The sequence below is a fragment of the Acomys minous genome (assembly GCF_964271855.1).
Source record: "Acomys minous genome assembly, chromosome: 1".
NCBI classification, from domain to species: Eukaryota; Metazoa; Chordata; class Mammalia; order Rodentia; family Muridae; genus Acomys; species Acomys minous.
This window is the reverse complement of record NC_140483.1, coordinates 70178147-70203873: the sequence shown is the minus strand read 5'-3', so window position 1 is coordinate 70203873 and position 25727 is coordinate 70178147. Positions and strand designations below refer to the sequence as shown.

Below are 25727 nucleotides of genomic sequence, written 5' to 3'. Positions count from 1 at the left end.
GCCAGCCTGGTCTACAAAGTTAGTCCAGGTCTGGATTGAGATCTGGCATCGTGGGACGGACCTCAATCTATTGACTCAGATACACTGAGAAACTCGCTAGTATCTGAGTCCTGGAAAACTGTCAGACACTGTCAGCAGCCCTGGTCCCAAAGTGACAAGAAGCAAACAGCCAGTAAATGATTCTGAATTAAGCCTGTCTGAGTTAAGGTGGGGTAGTCAGTTTTGACACTGTTATGAAAAAAATACAGCCTGATTTTTTGTTCAAACGCACCAAATTTACTGCCTACATTCTCATTAACTACTGCCAAGGGAAAAGCAGATCGACAAGATAAATTATGAAAAAATTACTTTTAATGTACAAAAAGACTTATTTACAAGTTGAGCGTGTCATCTCAATTTATAGCATGTAGAAAAAGCTAAAAATGTTTGGCAATATAAATTTGGCTGGACGATTCACCCACAGTATATTCAGGGATGGCGATGTCTACACAAAACAGATACAGATAGAGAGCAGGGAGGTCAGGGTCTATGTCAGGCAATGGGCCCACACCACTCAAGCCGCAGGGCCATGGGCGTGGCCCAGAGCTGTCATTTGGAGTTGGTCTTATCTCTGGATTGTAAACAGAGGTGTCTGTTGCCCTGGGACACAGAGGGTCCAGACTCTGCCGTGAAGTTCCTCACTGAAGCCAAGGTCATGGCCAGAAGGAAGCTCTGAGTGGTGAGGTTTGGTTTGGCAAAGTTCCTATGAATTCAAAGGGAGAAGTTTCGGATGGGACGTGCACGCGTGCGTGGTGGGGACCAGGCATGGGTTCACCCGCAACAGGCTCTGGAACTGATTCTTCTTGAAGTCAGTTTCCACATGCCATTTCTTATTTGGGGCCAGGCATGACTGAACGAGAACATTCAATCAATATAGTTTCTCCAAGTCCAAGAATCAATCCCTTGACCCTCCCACCATGGTCACAAACACCATGCTTGTCATCTGTCCACCGCCAAATAACCAGGAGAGGGAGGGTAGGGGTCAGGGGATCAGAAAGTACTGAGGCTGCACACGGTGGCTCGGTGTAGCCTGCTGGCCACCCAGCATGGCGTGGAGGGGCCCTAGACTCTTCCATGAGAGGGCGGTCAGATAGTGCACTGGAGAAATAGGACCAGGTAAACATGTGACTTCCTCTTCCAAGGGAAGGCCTCTTTCACCTAGAGGCTCCATCCATCCCTAGCCCACAGCAACCCAAGGTATATAGACACAAGTGTTCGACCCAGCAGGGGCTTTTACTGTACACTTCAGAATACTGTAAACAGGCCAGGAGAGGCCTCAGGGAAACTTCTGGGCTTGCCCAAGTAGCACCCTGCTTATATCCATTTTTTCATCCTTCTCCACGCAGGAAGTCTGCTGGTCCCACTCTGCCTAAGGGAATGAAGAAACTCCATGGCATCCCAGGGAGGCACCTCTCTCCTCTGTGGCAAGCAACCATGGCAGGCTTCATGGAAGAATCCAGGGGAGACGGCAATCCCTTTTCCCTTGCGGGTGGCAGAACGGCAGCCCCCTGTCTTCTCAGAGCAGAGCATCCAGCACGGTTGTCAGACTCAAACCCAAGCGTGGTTTCCCTCTTCTCTTTGGGCATGCACTTAGAAAGCCCTTGGCCAACGTGCTCTCTCATTAGCAGAATGACAGAGGCAAAGAAGCCAGAACCTTGTAATCTCATAAACACCAAAGGCTGGCAAGCATCGTGTAAACGGGGTTCTTTCTGAATAAGACTTTTTCAGTGTTCTGAAAAATAGGCCAAGCAGCGGAGAGGACGCCCCTGAATCTTTTCTTAAAATATTTGCAAGTCTGAACCAGCCATTGCCCAACCCCTCTCAGGCCTAATTAACACTTTTTTTTTGGACAAAGTGAATAGATTAGACCCTCTGAGAAGCTAATGTTGCTCAGGTCTGTTGTGCCAGGAGCCAGGGCCCTTAGGTCATCATATTTAAAAACTTGTTCTCTTCAGCCAGGCTGGTGAGCATGGAGCTCATGTCCCCAACAGCCATGTTGCTGATGCCTGCAGGGATGGAGGGCAGGGTCAAGGAATTCCGGGGTGTGGTGAGCCGTGAGGAATTCTGGGAGAGATTTTGGAGAAGGGTGGGGCTCAGTGCACCAGAGAACAAACTCGAGTGATCACCATCATCCATGATGGCATCAAAGTCAATCTGGGGGGGCTCCAGGAGCTGGGAGTCCACAGTGCTGGTCACCTGGTTGACCCCTGGTGAAGGCAGGGGCTGGATATTGTCTGAGCAAGCTTGTGGTTGTGGTGGCTGAGGCTGCATGCCTGGGCAGCCTCCGTTCTGTTCATACATGTGAATCTGGCCATAGTAGTAGAGTGTGTTCTGGTCCTGTGACTGCCCTATGTCCTGAGATGGCTGAGGAGCCAGGGACACCATGGTCCCTGCTGTTCCCTTGGGCATAGCTTCCCCTGTCTCTTGGTTGGCTGATGTGACCACGGCTTGGCCAGCGGTCCTGGCATACAACTGCTGTTGCCCGGCACGTACTCCACGGTGACGGCTAGCAGTGTTGGGCTCTAGGGGTGGCCGAGGCTGCATGAGACCAAAGCCCATGTTTTGTTGGGACTCCATGAAGCTAGGCTGATGGGATGTCAGAAGGCTGGAGGCCTGCTGCTGGTAGCCATCCTGTTGGGGATAGCTCAGGACTGGGTGAGGTTGTGACATCCCAGGCAGGGATGAGCTGGGAACCCCGAGCTCCCGCTGATGGCCACCCATGATGGTAGCACTGGGGACGGCTTCCATTTGCTGGGGGAGTGTCAGGTGGCTGGGTTTGGTGGTCATACTGCTGCAGGAAGGGGAGAACTGGTTTAGGGGTCCACTGACGATGTTTGGGCTTGGCTGCGGGTGGGCGCGGCTGTAGTTGGCCTGAGGACTCAAGGCAGCGGTCATGCTCAGGCACTGACCCCCTGTGGCTAGCTGTCGAGGCTGCTGTGTGTAGCTCCCTCGGGGTGCAGAGGGGGCTCCTCGGAGCTGTAGGTGTGGTTGGGTGCTGTCGAGACCCCCAGAGCTGGCCTGCAGGGCTTGCGGACTATATCCTGTATACTGGCCGAAGGCTGGCTTCTGTTGAACCACAGCCAGGTTGCTATGAGGGAAAGGAGGTGGCTTCACCTGAGTGGGTAAGGCATCCACCGTGCCAGAACTCACTTCATTCCACTGAACCGGCATGTTGCTCTTATTGAGGTTGGAGGAGGGGCTGTAGCTCAGCTGGCAGCCCCCCAGGCCAGGAACAGAAGGGCCCACGTTGGAGTCGGCAGCTGCTAGCCTGCGGTGGCCTTGCAGGCCAGGACTGGGCAGTTTAGAGTTCTCAGGGAAGCCAGTGCTTTCTGTGGGATACACCTGCCGTGTGCTGTCATCCAAGGTACCACTGGTGTGAGCCTTGATGTACTGTACCACATCATCCGGCAGCACCAGCTCATCCTCCACCAGGCCCAGGTCGGACTCGAGTCCTGTACCATCTACCCCAGCAGCCATGGCCTCCATCACCACGTTCTCACTGATGCTAGGAGGTCTGGGGGAGTAGGCACTGCGGGTCAGGTTGCCATCCATGCTGGGGTGGCTCTGGAGATGCTGGCCTCGGCGGTCGGTGCAGGGTGGCAGTGAACTTGGATTCATATTGTGGGTGCTGTGGAAACGCTGCACTCGAGGCAGAACGAGTGGGTCAGGTCGCCGCACAGGGTCGCTGGCCCGTCGCATGCTGTTGCCTGGCCCCTCGTGGGGGAAGGCAGGAGCCGCACCTACGTAGCCATGGCTATGACCATGGCTGTAGGCAGGCCCATCGCTGCCACGCCGTGGCCCCAGTGGATGTGGGCAGGTGCCAGGCAGTGCGCGCTCGGGAGCATCTAGTAACGCTAGGCGGGTACGAAGGCTTACACGGTCGAGGCCCGGCAGCGGCGTGGGCGGTGGTCCACCCGTGGCCGCCGCGTATTTGGCACGCAGACTGTACTGCTGCGCAGGGGTGAGATTGAGCAACCCTGGGCCCCCACCGCTGCACTGGCTGGCCTCACTGGAGCGCCGGGAGGCATCTGTGGAGATGGGGTCATAGGAGTCTGCCGAGCTGGCATTGTGCGGGCGGCCGGCACCCAGAGGTGAGGCCTCACTGGAGCGCCGGCTGGAGAAGTACGGGGAGATGCCGGAGGAGCGGCGGCTCACTGTGTAGGCGGAGCTCACGGTGCTGGTGGAGCTGTCCCTCCTTTCCTGCAGCTGGCTCAGCATCGTCACTTCCGTCAGCTCTGGCAGCCGCTGATTGGGCAGCAGTCCCGCTGGCCCACCGCCCCCAGTGCTGTTAAAGCTTTCCAAGACAGAACCTAAGGAAGAAGAGAGGGGTCACGGGGAGAGGCCAAGGGCTGTGCTCAGCGGGGCACAGGCTCGCTGCTTCCCACAACCAAAAGACCACCTACACCCCGTCCCTGGTAACCAGTCCCTCTACCCATGCCCCCTGACCAGACTGAGCCTGGAGCCCTAACACAAGGCGAGGCCCACGGCAGGCACTCAATCGGAGTAGAGTTCTGGATCTAAGAAGGGAAGGAGGGTGAGATGGGACGTTTAACTTCAGCACTTGGGAGGCAGAGGCAGGCAGATTTCTGAGTTCGAAGCCAGCTTGGTCTACAGAGTGAGTTCTAGGACAGCCAGGGCTACACAGAGAAACTTCCCCAGTTTCCCTGGATGTGTATAAAATGCACCTGTACAGAGTATGGGGTTACTGATAGCCCAGCTCAGGAGGGCCCAGGCCCATAGTCCTTAGGTCTCCTGACATGGAGATTTCTTTTTTTTTTCCTTGAAGTATCCAGGTAGGCATGTAACCAAAGACAACCTTGAACTTCTGATACCTCCTGCCTCTACCTCCTGAGTGATGGGGTTACAAGTGTGCACCACCATGCACCGTTGACCTGGTGCTAAGCATTGAACTCAGGGCCATGTGCACACTGGGCAAGCACTTCACCGACCGAGCTGCACCTCCAGCCCTTGCTTACGATTATTTATTTGTACTTTCAGGCAGGGACTTCCTGTGCTCTATAGGCTGATCTTAAGAGTAGGCAGATAAGGGCTGGAGAGATGGCTCAGTGGTTAAGAGCACCGCCTGCTCTTCCAAAGGTCCTGAGTTCAATTCCCAGCAACCACATGGTGGGTCACAACCATCTATAATGTAACCTGATGCCTTCTTCTGGCCTACAAGCAGACAACACTGTATACTTAATAAATAAATCTAAAAAAAAAGTAGGCAGACAAGAAGTGAGCCCAAATCGAAGAGGCCAGTCAAGGCCTCTCACAGCATCTCAGGGCTGAGATGGGTGGACAGCTGGTCACATTCCCTATGAACAGCCATGACCTGAGTGGAGGCGGCTGTTTGCATCCCAAAAGCTCCCAGACCTGTGGAGTTCTTGACTTTCTGGCAGCAATCCTTCCAGTAGCGGGGCTGGTAGTGTGCCAATGTGCACCACCATCAGGGGCAGCCTAGGGCCTATGTGCCCAGTGGCACAGCAGAGATGCTCTTGGAGATAAACGATCCTGCTGAGCGTAAGGCCACATCCTCCACGAAGCCCCTGCCGCTCGTTCCCCACGGAGCAGGCGGTGCTCTTAACCACTGAGCCATCTCTCCAGCCCTTATCTGCCTACTCTTAAGATCAGCCTATAGAGCACAGCCTATATAGTCCCTGCCTGAAAGTACAAATAAATAATCGTAAGCAAGGGCTGGAGGTGCAGCTCAGTTGGTGAAGTGCTTGCCCAGTGTGCACATGGCCCTGAGTCCTCAGTGGATCGGTAGAACAGCTGTCTTTGGCGCTCTGTGGCTTGCTCTGCACGTGAACCCGACCGTGGCTTCTTTGGGCCAGCGGTCATACTGCTCTCCCTTCCCTGGGCCTTTGCCATGCCACCCTGAAGGCTGAATATGGCTAGATAAGGAAGGGGCTGGGCTGTGGCAGGGTCGGCCGGCGTTCAGAGGCTTACGGTGGCACATGGCATGGAGAACAGCACGCAAGTTGGAGCTGCGGACCTGACTAAGTCTTACTTGCTGCTGGGGTTTGGGTGGGGCACCTTCACCCTTTCCATGCAGCGCGAGGTAGGGTGGAAGCAGCCAAGTGCGCGGAAAGCTTAGCAACTGGGCTTTCCTTGATTCACACTGCGCATGCTCCTCTGCCAGCAGAGCGCCTCCACGTTTGGAGCTTACGTCTGCACTGATCTCCAGCCATAACCCTTCTCCAAACAAAAGAACCTGGTCACTTGGATCTCTATTGACCTCTGCTCCCTACCAACCCTTAGCAACCGCGAGTGGCCAAACACACAACCTATAACTAGGGAATCAGGTTGATTCAGCCTGAACTTGTTTGGGGTGCATGTGCACTATGGAAAACTGTATCTTTTGAGTGAACTTTTAGGGACCTTCCCCTGCCCCATTTATTACGTAACACTTATATATCATTGGATGTGCATATGGTTAAAATCAGGACATGCCCAATGAATTAAGACTTACATAATCTATGCCTGCCAATCAAACCCAAAAGACCATCCACACCATGGCCCCAGCAGCCTGTTCCTCCTCTTCCTAGAGTTTCTAGCGGAAGTTCAGGAGGATGACCAGGAACTCCTGAGCTCGTGAACTGGCCTGTACTCATGCTGCGTTCTGAATAAGACTTTTCTCTCTTGCTATTTTTGTGGGCTCCTTCAGTTCTTTGATTGAATAAGGTGACAAGAACCTGTAACCTTCTGATCTGTCCCATGTGGGCAGCCAGTCAGACTGCGCGTGGTGCCTGGAGGAAACAGCCTCACCTGGCCGGATAAGCCCGGGGGTGGGGGTGGGGGGCTCACTCACCGTTCGCTGGGAGGGGAGGCAGCTTGGTGTTGCGGGTGTGTGGAGCTGGGCCGGCCCACGAGCAGGAATCCTTGAGTGACTTGAGCTTCTCTCTCTTCAGCTGCTCAAAGCGATGCATGGTGGTCATGTGTTTGCGCAGGTGCAGGCCACCGGTGGAGGCGGCAGCCAGGGCTGAGGTGTCAGCTCCTGGAGACGTGTCATCCAGTGCCGTCAGGTCTCCCAGACTCCCGGGCCCTGTCCCTGGCATCTCCACGCCACTGTCATTGTTGGGGGCACTGCCCAAGGGAGAGGGCTCGCTGCTGCAGGATGACTGGGCCCCGGGGCTGGACTGACACAGCTGTAGGGACAAGGCAGAAGGTACAGGCTCAGAGGGTGTGAGAGGTCACCTGGTCCTGTGACGTTCCCACACTCACACCATGCTGCGCATGCTTGGGCAGGGACACAAGGAAGCAGGGAACTACTTTGAAGAGGCACTTGCAACCCATCCTTTGTGTACCTGCGTGAGATGGTTAAGTCTAACCTTGGCCCTCTTCCTCAACTATGAGATTGACCCAAATTGCCTTCCATGTACCAAGGATTTGTCCCATGGTAGGGAGAAGGTGATTAAGTTTACCCAGAAACAAAGGTATTACCCAGAAAGCAGGACCACAGTCCTGCTGACGTGTCCACAGTCAGTGAGGGATAACAGAGCTCTGATGGCATATTGGCCAGCTGCCATCTATTGCACAGTGGTGACGAAGGGAAAGAATGGTAGGCGCAGGGGGGCGAGGCGGTGTGCCCAATGTCTTAGTGGTTAATTGAATGTGGAAAGACCTGCGTTGAATGTGGTGGCACCAAGTCATGGGCTGTGTGTGACCTGAGCTGTCTAAGAGTGAGGCTGAGTGACAAGAATGCACTCTTTGCTATTGACTGTGTGTGCGTGTGGTGTCTCGAGATGTTGGAGTTCCTGCCTTGATTTCCCCAAAATGGCGGGTAGGGATGTGGAGTTGTAATGCAAATCCTCTCCTCACACTCATCCTCCCTTGCCTTTTGTCAGGGTTACTTGTCACAGCCACAATACTTGGCTCTCCCTCTGGGCTGGCGTGGGGTAGGCAAATAGATCAAGAGCACCACAGAACTACAGCATCCGGTGTTGCCTGAGACCTGGGCAGGGCAGCACATCTGGATGCAGTAGTTTGAGGCTTATTTCTGGGTCAAATGATGTCCCTGGCCCCGCCTCTTTCTTGGGAAGATGCAATAACACTACATGCCCAGTTTAAGGGAGATGCTCCCGACAAGCAGGCTATCCCTGGTCTTCACCATGCTTCCCTTCACAGTTCTTTGCTCTATCTAGTCTGGACTCACCCCTGCCCTCCCTCGATCTCCTCACCTCACCCCACCCCTACCCTCACTTGCTATGGATCCGCTCCTCTCCACACCAGCCAGCCACATTCTTGCTGTCTCCCTCTACCTATTCATCTGGTGCTACCCGACTACCTGCCTCTCCAAAAGCCAGTTCAATCTCTGCCCAGCCCACCCTCTCACCCTGGGCACTCCCACCCCCCCTCCAACCCCAGTCCTCTGCTCACCTCAGTAGCGTCTATCCTTAGGGGAGGTACAGTTGGGAAAAAGAGGCGGAGACAAAGAACAGGTGGTTAGAACAAAAGGAGAGGAGGCTAGAGTCGGGGAGGACACAGACAGGGACAGAGGGGTGGGACCTACAGTCCCACCAGGGTACCGGAGGCGAACACATCCTGTGCGGGGCCAGCATGGAGGAAGGGCACTCCCCCAGCCCAGCCTCAGTTTCCCAGCAGGAGCTGGGTCAGAGAAGGGGAATGAAACAAGACAGAATTCATGAGGAGTGCCAGGTGACAAAGGAGGAAAGCTGAGTTGGAGCAAGATGGGGCACCATTTTGTTCTGAGAAGGGGGTGCTCTAACAGAACCCTCAAAGGAGGCTGGGCTTCTGGGCCTCACGCGGAGCTGGGGAACTGCCCTCTGTTGACTGGGCACCCGGCTCTGTCTTACCCCGGAGCTCTCTGTCTTGATGGCTTTGATGTGCAGGCAGTCCTCCACAGTGTGGCTGGTGCTACTGGCCTCCACACTGTCCTCGGGTCCCCGGCCACCTGGCTCGGCGCTGGCCTCGTTGTCCCCATTCTCCTTGAGCAGCGGAGCACGGAGGTGCACATCGTTGCGTTGTTTCTTGGTGACGTGGGCGTCTGGCCCATGGACGGTCTTCACGTGCTTGCGGAGCGAGCTGGGGTCTGTGTACCTCTTGGTGCAGCCTGGGATCTTGCAGATGTAGGGTTTCTAGGAAGAGAGCCAGGCCTGGGTTATGGGCAGGGACTCAAGGGAAAACTCTGAATGGGTGCAATAGCTCTTCTGAAGCCATGCCATGGTCTCTGGCAGCCCTGGCTGGCACAGGGGATGGATGCTCTACCTCGTTCACAGTGCACCAGGCCAAGTCCACAGGAGCCCGGCCTCCCAATCTGCCTGTGTACTACCCTTGCATGCAGAGGAACTACAGTGTCAAAAGAACTCCTGCCACAAGAAGCTGGTGACACGGATGATCAGAAAGAGTGTGGGAATGACCCATGTCTTTCCAGGGCAGAGATGTGAATCTCATACAAACATCTTGTCTTTGTCCTAGGCGCTTGTACACACTTACAAGCCATTTTTTATATATGTATATATATGTATGTGTATATGTATATGTATATATGTGTATATATACACCAACCCTGCACATATCTTCACACACATATAACATACATACACACATGTATACACAAACATAAACCACCCTCACTCATATCTACATAAACATGGATATACTTACAAACCCATACTTGGTCCCACATGCACTCCATATATGCATTCCACCATGCACATACAACTGCACACACACTTGAAGTAACTCCATCTATATATATGCACTCCCACATATATGAGCATAAAATACTTATATACATGAACACCTTATATCTGCACACAGACGTATCTGCACCACCCTCACTCATATATACACAAACATATATACTTGTATATGCATACACTATTTGTGCTAATTTTCCAGTCAATACATATATAAATATGTAACATACCTTACTTCCACATCTATACATATGCATATAAATATACACATGCCCCCATATCCTGTATGTATGTGTATGTATGTTCATGTGTACACACACACACACACACACACACACTCCTCCCCAAGGCTGGCTTTAGTCTGAAGAAGCACCAAGAGGCTCAGAGGCTGTTTGGAAATGCATCTAAGTTGTTAGAAATACTTTTTCTTCCAGGGCTGGAGAGATAGATCAGTGGTTTAGGGGACTTGCTGCTCTTGCAGAGGACCTGGGTTCAATTCCTAGATGGTGGCTCATAGCCATCTGCAACTTCAGTTCCAGGGGATCTGACCCTCCTCTTCTGGGTGGGCACATGCATGATGCAAAATATTCATATATACAAAGAAACTGAGGTACAGAGAGTGTCAGTGTGCCATGGAACTTTAGGGCACATCTGCTATTTTGGGGGATAGGCTATGGTAGGTAGAGGGAGGCCTGCTGGCATGCGGGGCTTGAGTAAGGCGAGCGGCCGGTAGGGGAGGGGTACTGGAGCACTATTTGTGCTTCATCTGTTTAGAATCCTGTGGGAAGAGCATCCCACTGAGGTTGTCTGTTTAGGCTTGGCCTGTGGGCATGTCCCTGGGGAATTGTCTTAATTAAGCTGATTGATAAGGGAAGACCCAGCCCACTGTGGGCAAAGCATTCCCTAGGCAGGACAGGAGAAAACGGAGCTGAGTACAAGCAATCAATCAAGTAAGCATGCGCACACACATTCACTTTGCTCTTGGACTGTGATTGTGATATGACTAGCTGAGGTTCCTGAGCTCACTTCCCCACGTTAGACTGTCACCTGGAATTGTAAGTTGAAATGAGTCCCTTTCTCTCCAGGTTGTATTTTGTCAGGGTATTTTACCACGGCAATAGAGATGAGACTAGAACACAGCCATGCACCAGTTCAGGGCCAGTGCATTTACACACGTGTCAGGGCCTCTGCATGCATCTCTACACAGGCCAGGCCTGAGTACCTCGTTGGAGTGGGTGCGGTTCTGGTGCTTGGCGCGGTCCGAGGCATTGGAGAAGGCCTTGTTGCAGCCCTCGTGTTCGCACACGTATGGCTTCTCCCCTGTGTGGGACCGCAGGTGCGTCTTCAGGTTCTCCAGGCGAGAGTAGGCCTTCGAGCAGCCTTCGAACTGGAAGGAGGCGGACAGGTGAGAAAGGACACTCCAGGCGCAACTCAGGCAGCTGGACACAGGCTCTCCTGCACCTCCCTCCCTGCCCTCTCCTGTGGCACTCAGTCCCACTTGTGTGCCCCAAAGTGTGTGCTTTACTAATGACAGTCACTCTTTCCTCTAGAAAACCCTGAAAGGGCTGATGGTATAAAACTATAACTCAGACATAAGACCTTGATAGAAGAGCTTCACTCTGAAATGCATGAGCATGTATGTATATATGTGATATTTACCTAAACAAAAGCTGCCCAATTTGTCACTGTTTTATACTGCTGTCAGCAGTATATGAGGGTTCTGATTTCTCCATTGTGTAGCTCTTATTATTTAACTGTCCTTTGTTTGCTTTGAAAGACTTATTTATTTTTTATTTTATGTGTACGGGTGTTTTGTTTGTACGTATGTCTGCACACCACATGTGTGCCTGGCATCGAAAGAGCCAGAAGAAGCTGTTGGATCCTCTGGACCTGGAGCTACAGCTGGACGGAAGCCACTATGCTGGTGCCGGGGATTGAACCTGGGTCCTCAAGGAACAGAAATGAGTACTCTGAAATGCTGAGTCATCTCTCTAGTTCCTGTTTTGATTTGTTTTTTGAGACAGGATCTCGTGCAGCCAGGCTGGCCCCAACCCTACTGTGTAGCTAGGAATGGTCGTGAGCTTCTGATACTCTGCTGTGTCCCGGGTGTCGGGGTTATAGGCACACTCACACACTCGGCCTGTGTGGTACTGGGGATGGAAGGCAGGACCTGGTGCGTGCCAGGCGAGCACCATTAGCAGCTGAGCTATTTTTTTATCCCCTACACCTGCCAAACTCTTAGACCAAAGCAGGAGGGACCGTGGGGATAAGGAATCACTTCTTAGACACAACAGCTAAAAACTGGATTTCCCTAAACTAAGCTTTTGTGCATCAAAGGAAATTACCAAGAAAATGAAGACAACACACAGAATTGGGGGAAAAAAAGTATTTGTAAACTGTGTGTTTGGTAATGATCTAGAACCTAGTTACAAAAAGAATCCTTGTAACCAAGCAATAAAATGGCAATACTGTTTCCCAAAGAAGATGCACAATAGTGACGGGGGAGATGGCTGGATGGGTAAAGGTGCTCGCTGCCAACCCTGATGCCCGGAACACCATCTCAGGGACCCACATGCTGGAAGGAGAAAGGGTTCTGGCAAGCTGTTCTCTGATTTCCATGCATATGTCTCTCCCCTGCCACACAAACTAATGTGGTTAAGATGTTTTTAAATGCACAAGTAGTCGGTTCGATGTCATTCGTCCTTGGGAAGCACCAACTGAACCCACAGGAGGGGCTTGGGGGACAGGGCTCGCTCTTGACCGCGTCCCAGGAGGCTCACCGTGCACTTGTGCGGCTTCTCACCCGTGTGCCTGCGCATGTGCACAACCAGCATGTACTGGGCCTTGAAGGGCTTCTGCTCCCGGGTGCAGGCCTGCCAGCGGCACACGAACTCCTTCTTCTCCCCGTGGATGTGCTCATTGTTGATGTGCTGTGGGGAGGTAAGTCAAGGGTGCTGGGTATGAGTTCAAGGCCCGGTGCAGGATATTCCATCACACTGTGAACCCAGAGACTGAGTGCTGGAAAAACCTGTTTCTAACTGTGGTGCGGCTCTGCCCTAGCACACACCGAGAACCCAAGAGCTTTCTGTAAACAGGATTAAATAAAGTAAACCACAGGCCAAAAGAGGCAGAGCAAGCAACCAGTTGACAGGGAGTGAACATAGGAAAAAAACATCCAGAGGGAAAGGAAGTCTGGAGGATGGATAGAGAGAGGCCCAGGAAGTAGAAAGGAGGGACATTCAGCTTGAGGGGTTTTTAAGACAGCACAGAGAAGGGGCCTTTTCCTTCTGGGATGTTGGCTCAGTAGTGACGTCAGCTGGGTGCTTTCTCTGTCTCTCAGAGCTAGTAGGTTTTCACTCCAGCATCTAGCTCCTGAGTCTTTATTGGTAAAATCGAACTTTGGGAATTTTGTTTAAAAACAACGACCTCCCTGGTCCCTCACTCTACTCAGCTGGGCCCATCCTATGTGCAGAGCCCTCCTCTCACACACCACTTCCTGCCCTCAGTGGACCATCGCCCCATCCCAGAGCCTTGACCTAAGACATGCAGAGCACTCACCTTGGTAAGGATCACTGCAGTAGCCTGTGTGTGTATGTGTGTGTGTGTGTGTGTGTGTGTGTGTGTGTGTGTGTGTGCGCAAACATGCATGCACAAGTAGGAGTGTATGTGCATTCTTATATGTGTGCATGGTGTCCATGTGGGTTGGGGGCTGAGGACACCACCTTCCACCTTGTTCTCTCTTGTTTGCTGCTGCTGCATATGCCAGGGACTGGCCTTCTGCTCCTTTGTGATTTTACAGGGTACTCCTGGGAGATGTGAGCTCCTGTTCCGCAGTCTCTCCCCAGACAAAGACGTTTACAGTCTACACAGCTGTCTGGGAATGGAGTGGCAGGCTCTGGCAGTTCCTTGTCCTCGAAGATGAAAAGCCACTGGCCTGATGCCCTGTGTGCAGCGTGCCCAACTGTCACGCACAGATAACACCACCACGGGAGCAAGTGAAACAGCAGCCCTTTGAACTTCCAGGAAAAAAAAATCTTTTCCTATCAGCCTCCCTCTCCATTCATAAAGGCTTTCAAATGAGAAAAATGCTTCCTGACTACGCCTTTCATTTTTTTCTTATTGGTTTACTTAGCGACAAATTGTTAATAACGGACGGGGCTCTGGCTTGTCATCCATCTTCCCAGAGGAGAGGCAGTGCTAGGCAAAGGCAGGTCCTCTCCGTAGAGCTGTTTGTTCTAAGGCCAGGAAGCTGTGATCCCCTAGGGCCACAGAGAGATCCCTAAAGCAATTCCCAGGCCAGGTCTCCAGCTAAGGGACTCTGTCTGCCAGGTATTTCCACCTTGGTTTTCTAGGCAGACACTCTTACTGGCCTGGTGAGTCAGCGGGCAGGTAAGCGGGCCTGGTAAGTCAGGGTTGGCCTGAGAACCCCAGGCACACATCTTCCTTGGCCTCCCCATCAGCACTAGGATTAAAGCCCCCTATGCCCAGCACCTTTTAAAAGGGGTTCTTGGGAACTGAAAACCAGGCCTCCCAAGCTCTCTGCTGACTGAGCTGTCTCCTAGCCAGGGACAACACATCCTTCTAACATTGTCACCTCTGCACTTTTGCATGAGCCCCGTTCAAGCCCTGTCCACTTGCTTTTAAGTGCTCAAACCTGCAATCCTCAGCTCTGATCACCACAGCTCCCCTGTTTACTCCAGAGAGGTTGAAAGCATAGACTCAAGCCCCGGAAGCACTCAGTCTTACTACATACCTCCTCGTGTGTGTGTGTGTGTGTGTGTGTGTGTGTGTGTGTGTGTGTGTGTGTGTTCTTCATTATTCCTTTTCCTTATTCTTACACTTCTGTATTTTCTTGGACCTACATGTACTACATATATGTACTACATATGTGGGTGGGGGAAGGGCGCTCTAAGGCACCTGGTCACCATACTTCCCACTTGCAAGGGATGGGGCTCCCCCCTTTGAAGCACAGGCCTTGGAAGGCTCTTGGTCCATTGTGGTTGGGGCTCTGCCTCCCTAGGCAGGAGCTGGGGACGGAAGCTTACATGCACCAGCTGCTCCTGCGTGTCGTATTCCTTGGTGCAGTCCGCCCAGTGGCAGTTGGTCTCGTAGATGACTACCTCAGCCTCCTGCTTACAGTCATCCCTGTCCAGGTCTTCCTTAAGGTCGGCCAGCTGCTCCTGGGACAAGGGAAGAGCACATCCACATGAGCCGTGCCTGGTCACCTGGTCCTGAGGAGAGCGTGAGATTACACTCAAGGGTTCACACCAGGGACCCCAGGCTGGCACAGGTGTGGATGCACATTCACACATACAGTACATGTATGCATGTACACACACACACACACACACACACACACATGACCATATACAATGCATGCATCCATGTGTACACACACAACATATGCACACAGAGTCACACTCAGCTCAGTCTAAGAAAACCACTTGCTGCAGGTAACTGTCCTGGGCCCTTCCTGTTCTCTGGTCACAGTGAAGGGTTCTGACCAGCACAAGCCCCTCCCCCTCCTGATTTGCATATGAATAGGGAAAAAAAAAAAAAAGGAAGGCCCTTGACTTCTACCTCTGTGGTTTGCTTCCCACTATGAGTATCTGAGGTGAGCCCCACAATCACTGAAGATGGAAACACTGTTACGTGTGTGTGTGTGTGTGTGTGTGTGTGTGTGTGTGTGTGTGTCCTTGCCCTTCCAAATGATTTATTTTTCCTAGTTTCCTCTTCCTCAGGTGCGTGTGGGTACTCGGCTCACATCACATCGTGACAGTACCACCAGCTGTCAAGTACCCCGCAGAGAGAACGCGTGCCCCAGTCCCCTGCCACAGCCCCAGACTCGGGGCCTTCATTCTTGTACCACAGCCACGGAGACGGAAGCGCAGGGAGATGTGAATTCTCCTTTCTACAGCACATGCGGAGTCTGGAGTAGCCTCCGCCTCCCCCGCTGGTGCCTCCTTTCTGGTTAGCTTTAATCGTCAACTTAAGAATCACCTGAAAAAGGAGTTCCCAACCGAGGGACTGCCTAGATCAGCTCGGTCGGCCTGTGGGCATGTAGGTGGCACCATCCCTAAGGCAGGTGGCCCTCAGCTGAAAGCTAGCTAGCTGAGCATGAGCTAGCAGACCATGCTCCTCCATGATTTCTGCCCTCGTGTTCCTGCCCCTAGTGACAGAGCTGTCCTGGAGTGTAAGGTAACGAATCCTTTTCCGTCCTATTCGATTTTGGTCAGAGAGCCTTAGTACAGTGACATCATGGAATGGAGCACTCTTTTGACCATAACTAGGGTTCTGAGGCCATTTTGGCCCTGCCTGGAATTGGGGGGCAGATATAGGAGCCCCAGGCTGGGAGGCAAAGTCCAAGGACGGCCCATGAAGTCTGTTGAGGACAATCCAGTGTTCAAACAGGGTCTGCCAGGCATTCTGGGAGCCAAACGAAGGCCAGAGGCAATGTTACAAAGACTTGCTTTACTTTTTTTTTTTTTTTTAAATTTCAAGACAGGGGTTTTCTGTGTAGCTCTGGCTGTCCTGGAACTTGCTCTGTAGACTAGGCTGGCCTCGAACTCAGAGACTCTCTTGCCTCCAAGTGGAATACGAGGATAAAAGGCATGCACTACCACGGCCCAGCCATGTTCAACTTATTTTTAAAAACAGCAGAAATGTAAACCTGACTCTCTGAAAGTGCTTCTGGGTTGTGGCTAGAGACCCAGAGTGTTTGCCTAACACACACAGGATGCCAGGTTTAATTCCCCCGTACTGCAAAACAAAGAAAATAAACAGAAGAAAGAGCCTCCAGAGAAGCAAGAACAGTGCTGGCAAACAGGGCCAAGAACTGGAGTGAGTGCCCACTGGCGTGGTCACTTAGTGACAGCGAGCTCATCTCAGAAGAGCAGGGTTTCCCGTGGTGAGCCACAGACACAGGCCCTCTCTGAGTTTGCACTGGGGCTCCAACCTCTTCCAAAAGGGACCCCTGGTTCACCACTGTGGGGGCCACCCTCAACAAATGCCCTTGCTCTGCAGAGGACAATGCTGTCACTACGTTGAGGTAAGCAAGCTCATGGGCTGCACTGGGCAGGTCAGTCAGGAGAACACCTCACTTCAGGGTAACTAGGAGCTGGGGATTGTTGAGATGAGGCTGTAGGGGAGGCAGGAAGGTCTCCTAACGGCCACAGCGCAACAGCAGCAGAACACCTCGGAATCTCTTCATGGCTCATCCACTACAGACGATGCTCCGATCACACCAGCGGGCCCGGCAGTGGGCTGCTCCAAGGCCAAGGCAGGAATTCTCCCAGTCTGCAATTTGAGGGCTTCAGCAGAGAGCAAAATTACTACTCTATCCCTTCTGCCAAAGGGAGGCAGGCCCTTGCAGGGAACCACACATGGAGTGATACAGAGCCTGACGCCGTGAGGAAACGCCCTGTGGAGTGACTGGGACCAGACTGCCTTCCTGTGCCCCGTTCCTTCATTGACAGGGGATTCGTGTAGCTCAAGCCTTGCACATACTGTGCTACCAAAGCTGGCCTGAAATTGCCAGTCCCCCTGCCCTCCACCTCCAGAGTGTGTCGCTGTGCCCAATGGGCCTTTATGATCCCTTTCTCTGCACATTACTGGTGTACAGGAAGGTCACTGCTTTCTGTGTGTTCTTTTTGTATCCTGACATTTTGCTGCACGATTTTATTAGCTCTGAGAATTTGCTGGCAGAGCCTTTAGGGTCTCATCCATGTATAGGGTCATATCATCTGCAAATAGGGGTGCTCTGCTTCCTTCCCTTCCTATCTGTAGCCCACTTACTCACCCGTCGCATCATCCTGTGCTGACTGAAACTCTAAGAGCTACGCTGAACAAGAGTGGGGAAAGTGGACACCCTTATCTTCCTGACTTTAGATTCCACCCCCCTATTTAGTTGGATGGATGCAACAACATAATCCCAGGAAGGGAATTAATTAATCAGTATCAGAAAAACAAATACTGCATTCTTTCTCTCACTTGTGAGTCCTTGACTCTATAGATAAATGGAGTCGTAAGTTGTACAGATGACATCAGAGTAGTAAGAGCAAAGCCACCAGGGGGAACAGGGCTAGCAAGAAGGGACAGGGAGCCAGGGTGTGGGGAGAATATTCGTGAAATACCCTTACACACTTATATGAAACTGGCCTTATGTAACTTTGTATAATAATTGTGTATGTGTATGTGAATGTGTGTGTGTGTATGAGTGTGTGTGTGACTCTATGTGTGTGTGTGTGAGTGTGTTTTCAGGTACACTGCTGTGAGTGAGCTGAAGGCCAAAGGCCAGCCTTTACTGTTGTTCCTCACTCTCTGCCCACTGTGCTTTATTGAGACAAAGCCTCATTGAACCCAGAGCTTGCTGATACAGCTAGTCTGGCTGACCAGCAAGGCCCAGGGCTCCACCCGTCTCTGCCTCCCCAGCACTGAGATTATAGGTACGTGTCAGCGTGTCCAGCTTTATTACATGGATGCCAAAGACTCAAACTCGGGTCCTCATGCTTGTGTGGTGAGCACTTTACTGACTGAATCATCTTCCCAGTTCCTTGTAAAATGCTCCTCGTGCCCCCAAAAGGCTGTGGGTGCTGGTAAAGAAGGCCTCTGAGTAGTTTTCCTAGAGTGTAGGGCACTATGCACGGATGGTGAGTGAGACTCCGAGGTGCTTGGCAAGCACCCATCCTGGGGCCCCTCCCTGCCCTCAACATTCCTGCATGTTTATCTTCCCTGGATGTGTGCTGTCCTCATCAATTCCAACACGCACCCCCTCCCCATGACGGCCAGCCTCGTGGAAACTATGCATCATGTTCAGACTGGCGCTGGTGTCGGTGAGGGGAGAAGAATTTGTCACCAAACCCTCTGTTTGCCTGACAATAAGAGGACTCAATATTTCATGAAAATTAAGTGCCTAGAGCATACCTGATGGTTTACAGTCTTGATAAAGGATGGGCCAGCAGATGCTGGGAGCCAGGGACTGGAGGGAGGCCCTGCGCATCCGCATCCGTGGTGACTACGAACTCAGGGGGTAACTGGAAGACTATGCCACTGTGAGGGCTTAGGGTTAGGAGGCTTAAAGCCAAGTTTGCAGATGTTAAGCCTTTCACATGTCAGACCCCTGCCCTGAGAGTAGCAAAGAGATCTCCATAGAGGCTGAGCCTCAGCATGCTGGCCCCAGGCCACACTTGTTCCATCCTTTCTCTCCCCACCAGGAATTATTACCCTTCCTCCCACCTGAAGTGACCCAGAAGTTGGCATCCAAGTGTCTGCAAGTCCTCTTCCCCAGGAACAGCAGTAGTAATGGATACAGTGTGAGCAGTGAGCCCCAGGAGAGAGGGCAGCCTTGAGGACCAGAGCCACTCAAGGTATTTGAGCAGCACAGTCTCAAGGCTGAGGCTGTGAGTATGTGTAGGGGTAACTGCAGCCTGAAGCAAGGTAGAAGGGAAGAAAATGTATGCATTCATTCATTCATTCATTCATTCATTCATTCAGACATTCAGACATTTAGCACATGTAGCAAGGTGGAAGGGAAGAACGTTCATTCGTTTATTCATTTATATTTGATAAAAATGATATATGTGCAGGGTACTGAGGCAAGAGAGGATCACAGCTCTGTGAGTTTACCCATACTGACTACCTAAGTTCTGCAGATGGCCATCTATCCACTTACCCATTCCATTTTCCATCCCTCCATCCCTCCATCCATCCATCTACCCATCCCATCCATCCATCCATCCATCCATCCATCCATCCATCCACCCATCCACCTGTCTATGTATGAATGCACGCATCCATCCACCCACCCACCCACCTATCCATCCATCCATCCATCCACCTACGTATGAATGCACGCATCCATTCATCCACCCACACACCCATCCATCCACCCTCCCTCATCCATTCCACACTAAGTGCCCAACAGCCAAGCCAGGAGATCCAGCTGGGTCCCAGCCCAAGGACAGTGGCAGCAGGCAGCAGGTTACCTGTGTCAGTCCTAGTGGGGAGGCTGGCCGCAGGCCCTCGGCCTCAGTCTTGACCTTGCTGCGCTTATGAATGGTGATGGGGTTCACGGTGCTGCTCACAGCGGACTCGCTGCTCGGTTTGCTCTGAGGGAGGAGGCAGAGCACAGTCTGTCACGTACGCATAAGGCAGAGGACACCCGAATTTTATCTGGGCTGTGTCTCTGGAGTGTACCCTCACTGATCATCAGGGAGAGCCCTGTATTTGTGTGTATGTGTAGTACACATGTAATGTCCTGCTTCACATATGTATATTTTTGTGCAAGTACATGCATATAGGCAGAGATGATAGGTTACACCCAAGTGTGTTCCTCAGTCACCCACCTTGTTTTATTGAGGGTGGGACCTGGGATTCCCCAATTAGGCGAGGCTGGCTGGCCAGTAAGCCTGAGAGAGCCACCTTCCTCCACCTCCCTAGAGCTAGGATTACAAGCATGCATCACTATGCCTGGCTTTACTTATTTATTTATTTATTTATTTATTTATTTATTTATTTATTTATTGAGACAGGGTATTTCTGTGTGGCCCTGGCTGCTCTGGAACTCACTATGTAGACCAGGCTAGCCTTGAACTCAGAAATTGCCCTGCCTTTGCCTCCTGAGCACTGGGATTAAAGGGGTGCCCCACCACCACCGGGCAATGCCTGACGTTTTGAACACGGACACAGGGGATCAAGCTCAGGTCCTCATGCATGCAAAACAAACTCTTCGACCACCGACTCATCTCCTTAGCTTCCCCTCCCTTCTGAGTCTCTTGGACTGCTCCTCCAACTCAGGGCCAGCAGGGACAGGGGAGCCCAGACACCTTGTTTCATGCGACACATGCAGTGGTCCCTGTGTGGCACAGGACCCTGTGCATGAAACGGTTTCCTCCATCCCTTCATGCTTGATTTTTGCATAGGAGACAGAACTGAGTGACTGGGGGCTTACCACGGTCCAGGCCAGGGCTTCTGGCCCAGTTTCAGGCCTCATGTGGCCTCTGTCCTAAGAGCAACCAACCAGCCAGGCTAAAGTGCAGAGCTCTCTCTCAGCTTCCTGGGATGAACTGCCCACGGCAGCTGGGTGAGCAGTAATGGCCCACCCACGGTTCCCTGCGCCCACTTACCTGGTTGGCATCATTTAGACAATCGCTGCTATTGCTGCTCAGCTGGGGAGGCATGGTGCTGATGGAGGTGAGAGCCATGGGCTGCTGGGACAGGAAGGTGGGCGAAGGCTGGATCAGGGGTGGCGTGTGTCCAAAGGCTGAGCCCAGGCCCCGCTGCTGGCTCAGGATCTGCTGGTAGGCCACAGGATTGATGGGGTGGGGGAAGGTGAAAGCTGGGCTGCGATGGAAAACAGAGGAGGAAAGGAGTGTGGCTTCACCGTCAAAGCAACAGTTCCTGGCCAGAGAGGACTGTACCCTGAGGCTCAAGATGGCACAGTGCTAATCACACCATGGCTTGTCCTTGCTTTACTGCTCACACCTAGCTCCTGGACTACAACCTTGACCCTGGGCTGGCTGGCTCCCTGCAGGTGCTACATCCCACCTCAATCCCATAGCTGGCTGTTTCTCTGTTCTGACACCCGAGATGCTCCCCCGCAAAGCACTACTGTCTATTTGAACTTCACCTGGCCTTGGACCACTGTGCTTCCTCATTGGTACTGAGCCCTTCAGCCCACACCGTTCCTTTTCTTCTTTAGCTTTCTATACTTACAAGCTGTCATACGCTTGCCTGTGAGCCACTTTTTCCTGGCAAGAGATGAGGGAATGCTGGTGGCCTCTGAGGCTCCGCCACCAGAGACATATGGCTTCCTCCTCGCTCCCCGCAGCATCTCTGAAGTGGGAGCTGCTGCCGTGAGGAGGCCCTATGTAGGAGGTCTTGTCCACAGCACTGGGGACATGCTCCTGGAGACAGAGGTCCAGGCCACCCCATAACTGGCAAAAGATGAAGCCTAAATGTCTTAAGGGGAACTCAGAGCTATGTCAGCCTCACATTCTTTTTTGGGGGCGGGGATTTTAAAAAATTTTTATTTAAATGTCTGTAGCTATGTGTGTGCAATGCCATGTGGCCTCAAATTCTTGTTCCTCAGTGTGGCTTTAGCTCAGTGTGAGAGCAACTTGTGATGAAGCAGGTACTGTAAGCGACGTACTGTAAGCACCTGTATCCAGCCCTCTCACAAGAACAGGCACATGCTTCAGTCGTGCTAGTTGGGATCTAGTGCGCAGAAGGTCTAGTGCTGCACAGAATGGAACAAGGGAGAACAGCTTTGATGAGACCACAGGACAACTGTTATGAGTCCTCGAGATGCACTTAGGCCATGGACCACATCCGTGTCACACCTGGCATGGCCTTTCATGTTAGTCAGCAACTATATCCTCTGCCACACTAGTGGAATACTCGGAAAGCCACCTTATCAACAACTCTGTGTGTGTGTGTACGCGCACGTGCACGTGCGTGTATGTGTATATGTGTGTAGATGTATGGCATTTTTGAGCATTTGTAAATGTAGGTAAGGAACATGCCTTGGGTATACATACAGAAGGCAGAGACAACTTCTGCTATCAGTAATATGTGCCATGTAACAGTATATTACAGGCTGGCTGGCTGTGGGCTTGCAAGGGCCCTCTTGTCTCCACCTCCATTGCCCCATAGGAGTGCTGAGCTCTGTGTCCTTGTGTTATGTGCCTGGCTCTTGACCTGAGCTCTGAGGATTGAAACTCAGGTCCTTATACTCATGTGGCTAGTTTTTGTTTTCCCCACTATGTCATTTCCTCAGCTCCTAAGAAGACCGCTTTTGACCTTGGCTACCTCTGACGTCATAGTGGAACCACATCTTACTGTGTAAGGATGCACTCCAGTGTTGGTGTGAACTCCCTGTGTCACTATTGTTTTGTTGTTCTTCTCGGATAACGTCTCATGTAGCCCAGGCTGTCCTCGAACTCACTATGTAACCAATGGCTCTGAACGTCTGATCCTCCTGCTGCAGTCTCCTGAGTGCTGTCACGACTGGCATGTGTCACCATGCCTGGTTTTTTATAGTGCCGAGGCTTTGTACATGCCGGCCAAGGACTCTACCAGAGCCCAGCCTCACTCTTGCTTTTGAATTATCAACACTAGCACGCCTTTCTCCAGTATAAAGCTGTAAGGCCAGACTGTGCCACATGGCTCCTGGCCAGCTCCCACTGCTAGGGCTCACCTGAGGGCACCGGCTGACAGGTGCCCGTAGGAGCCACTGGCTGCTGAGCTGCTCCTGGAGTTGTTGATGTATGCCACCAGCGAGTTGGGCGAGGTCCGGATCATACGCTGCAGGTCGAGGCTGGCATCTGAGAGCGGGGAGATGGATAAAGCCCGCTTGCGGCTCAGGCGGGGGGTCACGCGTGGGCTAGAGAATCTCGATGCTGTGAGACAGCCGACAAAAGGCATGTTAGTGTCACCGGCTTTCCACCCACATTATGAGTGTTCATGGTTTTTCCATGCCACGGTGTGGAGTGATGGGCCCATTTTCATCACTGAAGAGAGGAGAGTAAGCAGGGTTAGGGGTCACAGGGTCATGAGCTTTGTCGCAGCTTGGATCACACCAGAACCCCCTGCACCTGGCAGGACACTTGCTAAGCAGAGGCCTGGATGGGTGCTCCACACTCCTGGCATCCGGCTGGCTCCCCGGAACCTACTGAGAAGGATATTGTGAGAAACCACAGAGGCAGAGGAGGAGCATCAAGAAGGGGTCATATGACACACAGATGTGCTCACACTTGGAGACCCTCAGCTATGAGCCACCTGAGCTAATGGGAATGTGTTGTTTTGAATATATATACCTGCACACATGCACCCCTGCATAAAGGTACATACACACACACACACACACACACACACACACACATACACACACACACACACACACAAACACACACACACACACACACACACACACACACTCCTGGCACTCCAGGTCCGACTCTGTTCTTCCCCCTCAGCATCAGCTCCGAGAGAAATTCTGAATCTCTTCTCTAGATACCAGTGGCTTAGAAATGGTCTGACATCACTGGATGACTCTAGTCCCTAAAGTTTCTTCACTTTCTCACCTGGCACTTTACAGTGGGGTTCTTATGTTAGCAGCATCCTTCAAGGCTGCCATAAGGCGTGAAGTCAGGTGATGGGTGGCCTGGACCATAGCAAATTAAGGTGAGTGCTGGAATATGCCGTTGTCTTTCGAGACACCTGTGAGGAGCAATGGCTCCCCTGCCTTGCTGGCCTCCTTCTGGGAGCTCTGGGCAACACACACACACACACACACACACACACACACACACAAACACACACACACATTGGTTGGAGATGCTGCCTGTAAGCAGCCTTGGTCCTGCCCAAATGCTGTGCAGGACAACACACAACATTCCCCTGCCTCCTTCTAATAAAGGCAGCATGCTGTATTGTACAGGTTCATTGTGAAGTCAGACAGAGCCCTGAGGATGGTACCTCTGACCCTGTCCACATGTCTGGGTGAAATGGCTAATTCCTAGGGCTTCTTCAAGCGGTGTGGATGGGCAGAGTGGGCCTTTCGCTATGATGAAGAAAAGGGTCAAAGTCTAGAAAAGATGACTGAGCGTGGAGCATTAAGCTGCAACACTGGCTTCCCTCCGTGCATTCTCTGAGCACCTCATTCTGGGCCTTGATGGTCCTTATTGCAAAGCTAGATGCAAAAGGGGTGTCCTCCTACAGACTCTTTGCTATGAACTACGTGTGGAAAATGGCGAACAAGGGGGGGCACTAAAAAGATGTATGCATATACATGTCTTTGGCATACATGTTTTCTTTTGGCATGTGTGTTTATGTGCTTGCTTGTGTGCACATATGTGCATGTAGAGGCCAGAAGACATTCTCGGGTGTCGTTCCTCAGAAACTGTCCACCTCCCTTTTTAGTCAGTGTCTCTTACTGGCCTAGATAGAACTCACCAAGTAAGCTAGGCTGAGTGGCCACCAATCCCAGGGATGCACCTGTCTCCGTCTCCCCCCCTGTGGGTGCTCCAGCGCACCCTTTTCCACAGGAATCCTAGGGAACGGATCTCAGGGCCCCAGGCTTGCAAGGCAAGCACTTTCCTGACTGAGCTATCACCGCGGCTCATCGTCATATATTTTTCAAAAAGAGATTTTTTGCTGCGAACGCTCTGACTCCCACCCTCTCGGGTGCCCCTAACAAGAGGAAGCAGGCCAAAACTGACAGTGGTATTCATCTCTGTTATTTCTGGCCCTCGAGGGAAATGTGTTTATTAACGCGCCTCTTCCCTTGATAAATCACTAAATAGGAAGAAAAGCCTGGCACTCACTTCCCGTGCTTTGCCTGTGATTTATGTCTGGGGGCTAGTGCGTTCACGGCAGCCATTCATCTGTGGTCACTGCCTGTCCTAACACTGGCCACCAAGTGACTGGCCACTTGCCTGTCCTCCCTCAGAGAATGTCTGATGTGGCCTGTTCCTGTCTCTACCTATCTTTGACTCTGCCTCATCCATTAGTCTTCCTCTCCCCTCTCGCCCTCCGCCTTCTTGTTCATGGACACATATATGAGCATGTGTACATATACATGTGTGTGCAGAGAGACCATGGACCACTGATTTTTTTTTTTGAGATAAGTGACTCTTTGGCCTGGGCCCACTGATTCAGCGAGGCTGGCTAGCCTCCGAGCATCCAGAGAATCCTCCCTCCACTGCTGGGCTCACCGATGCAGGTCACCCCTCCTGCTTTCCACAGGAGGATTCTGGGAATTTGAACTCGTGTCCTCATGCTTTCGAGGTCAAGCCCTTTATGAATAAGACAAATCTTCCTCATCACATTCCATTTTCCCCCTTTGTGAGGACAGGATGTAGTTGAGAGTGGCCTTGAACTCTTAATTCTCCCACTATACCTTCCTAGTGCTGAGACTGTGGGTACAGCCCACCATAGCAGGCTCTGGGCTGTTCTGGACTCACTCTCGGGTTGTGTTCTGAGGAACTGAGGCCAGGCACTCTACCCATCAACACTCCACTGACCCAA

At 52.1% G+C, this 25727-nt stretch overlaps 1 protein-coding gene across 3 annotated transcripts in view; it reads right to left on the bottom strand.

Moving 5' to 3' along the window:
• Positions 1 to 328: 328 nt before the first annotated feature.
• GLI2 (GLI family zinc finger 2) overlaps positions 329 to 25727 on the bottom strand; it is a 228405-nt gene continuing 203006 nt past the window's right edge. For all 3 annotated transcript variants that reach the window (XM_084774666.1, XM_084774667.1, XM_084774668.1), the window contains 9 exons: positions 22897 to 23098; positions 20825 to 21041; positions 19685 to 19807; positions 14747 to 14881; positions 12482 to 12631; positions 10924 to 11088; positions 8856 to 9137; positions 6851 to 7187; positions 329 to 4349 (listed from right to left, as the gene is read on the bottom strand). In XM_084774666.1, the coding sequence (XP_084630792.1) occupies positions 1960 to 4349; positions 6851 to 7187; positions 8856 to 9137; positions 10924 to 11088; positions 12482 to 12631; positions 14747 to 14881; positions 19685 to 19807; positions 20825 to 21041; positions 22897 to 23098 (4001 nt within the window). In that variant the 3' untranslated portion in view covers positions 329 to 1959. The remainder of the gene's footprint in view (positions 4350 to 6850; positions 7188 to 8855; positions 9138 to 10923; positions 11089 to 12481; positions 12632 to 14746; positions 14882 to 19684; positions 19808 to 20824; positions 21042 to 22896; positions 23099 to 25727) is intronic.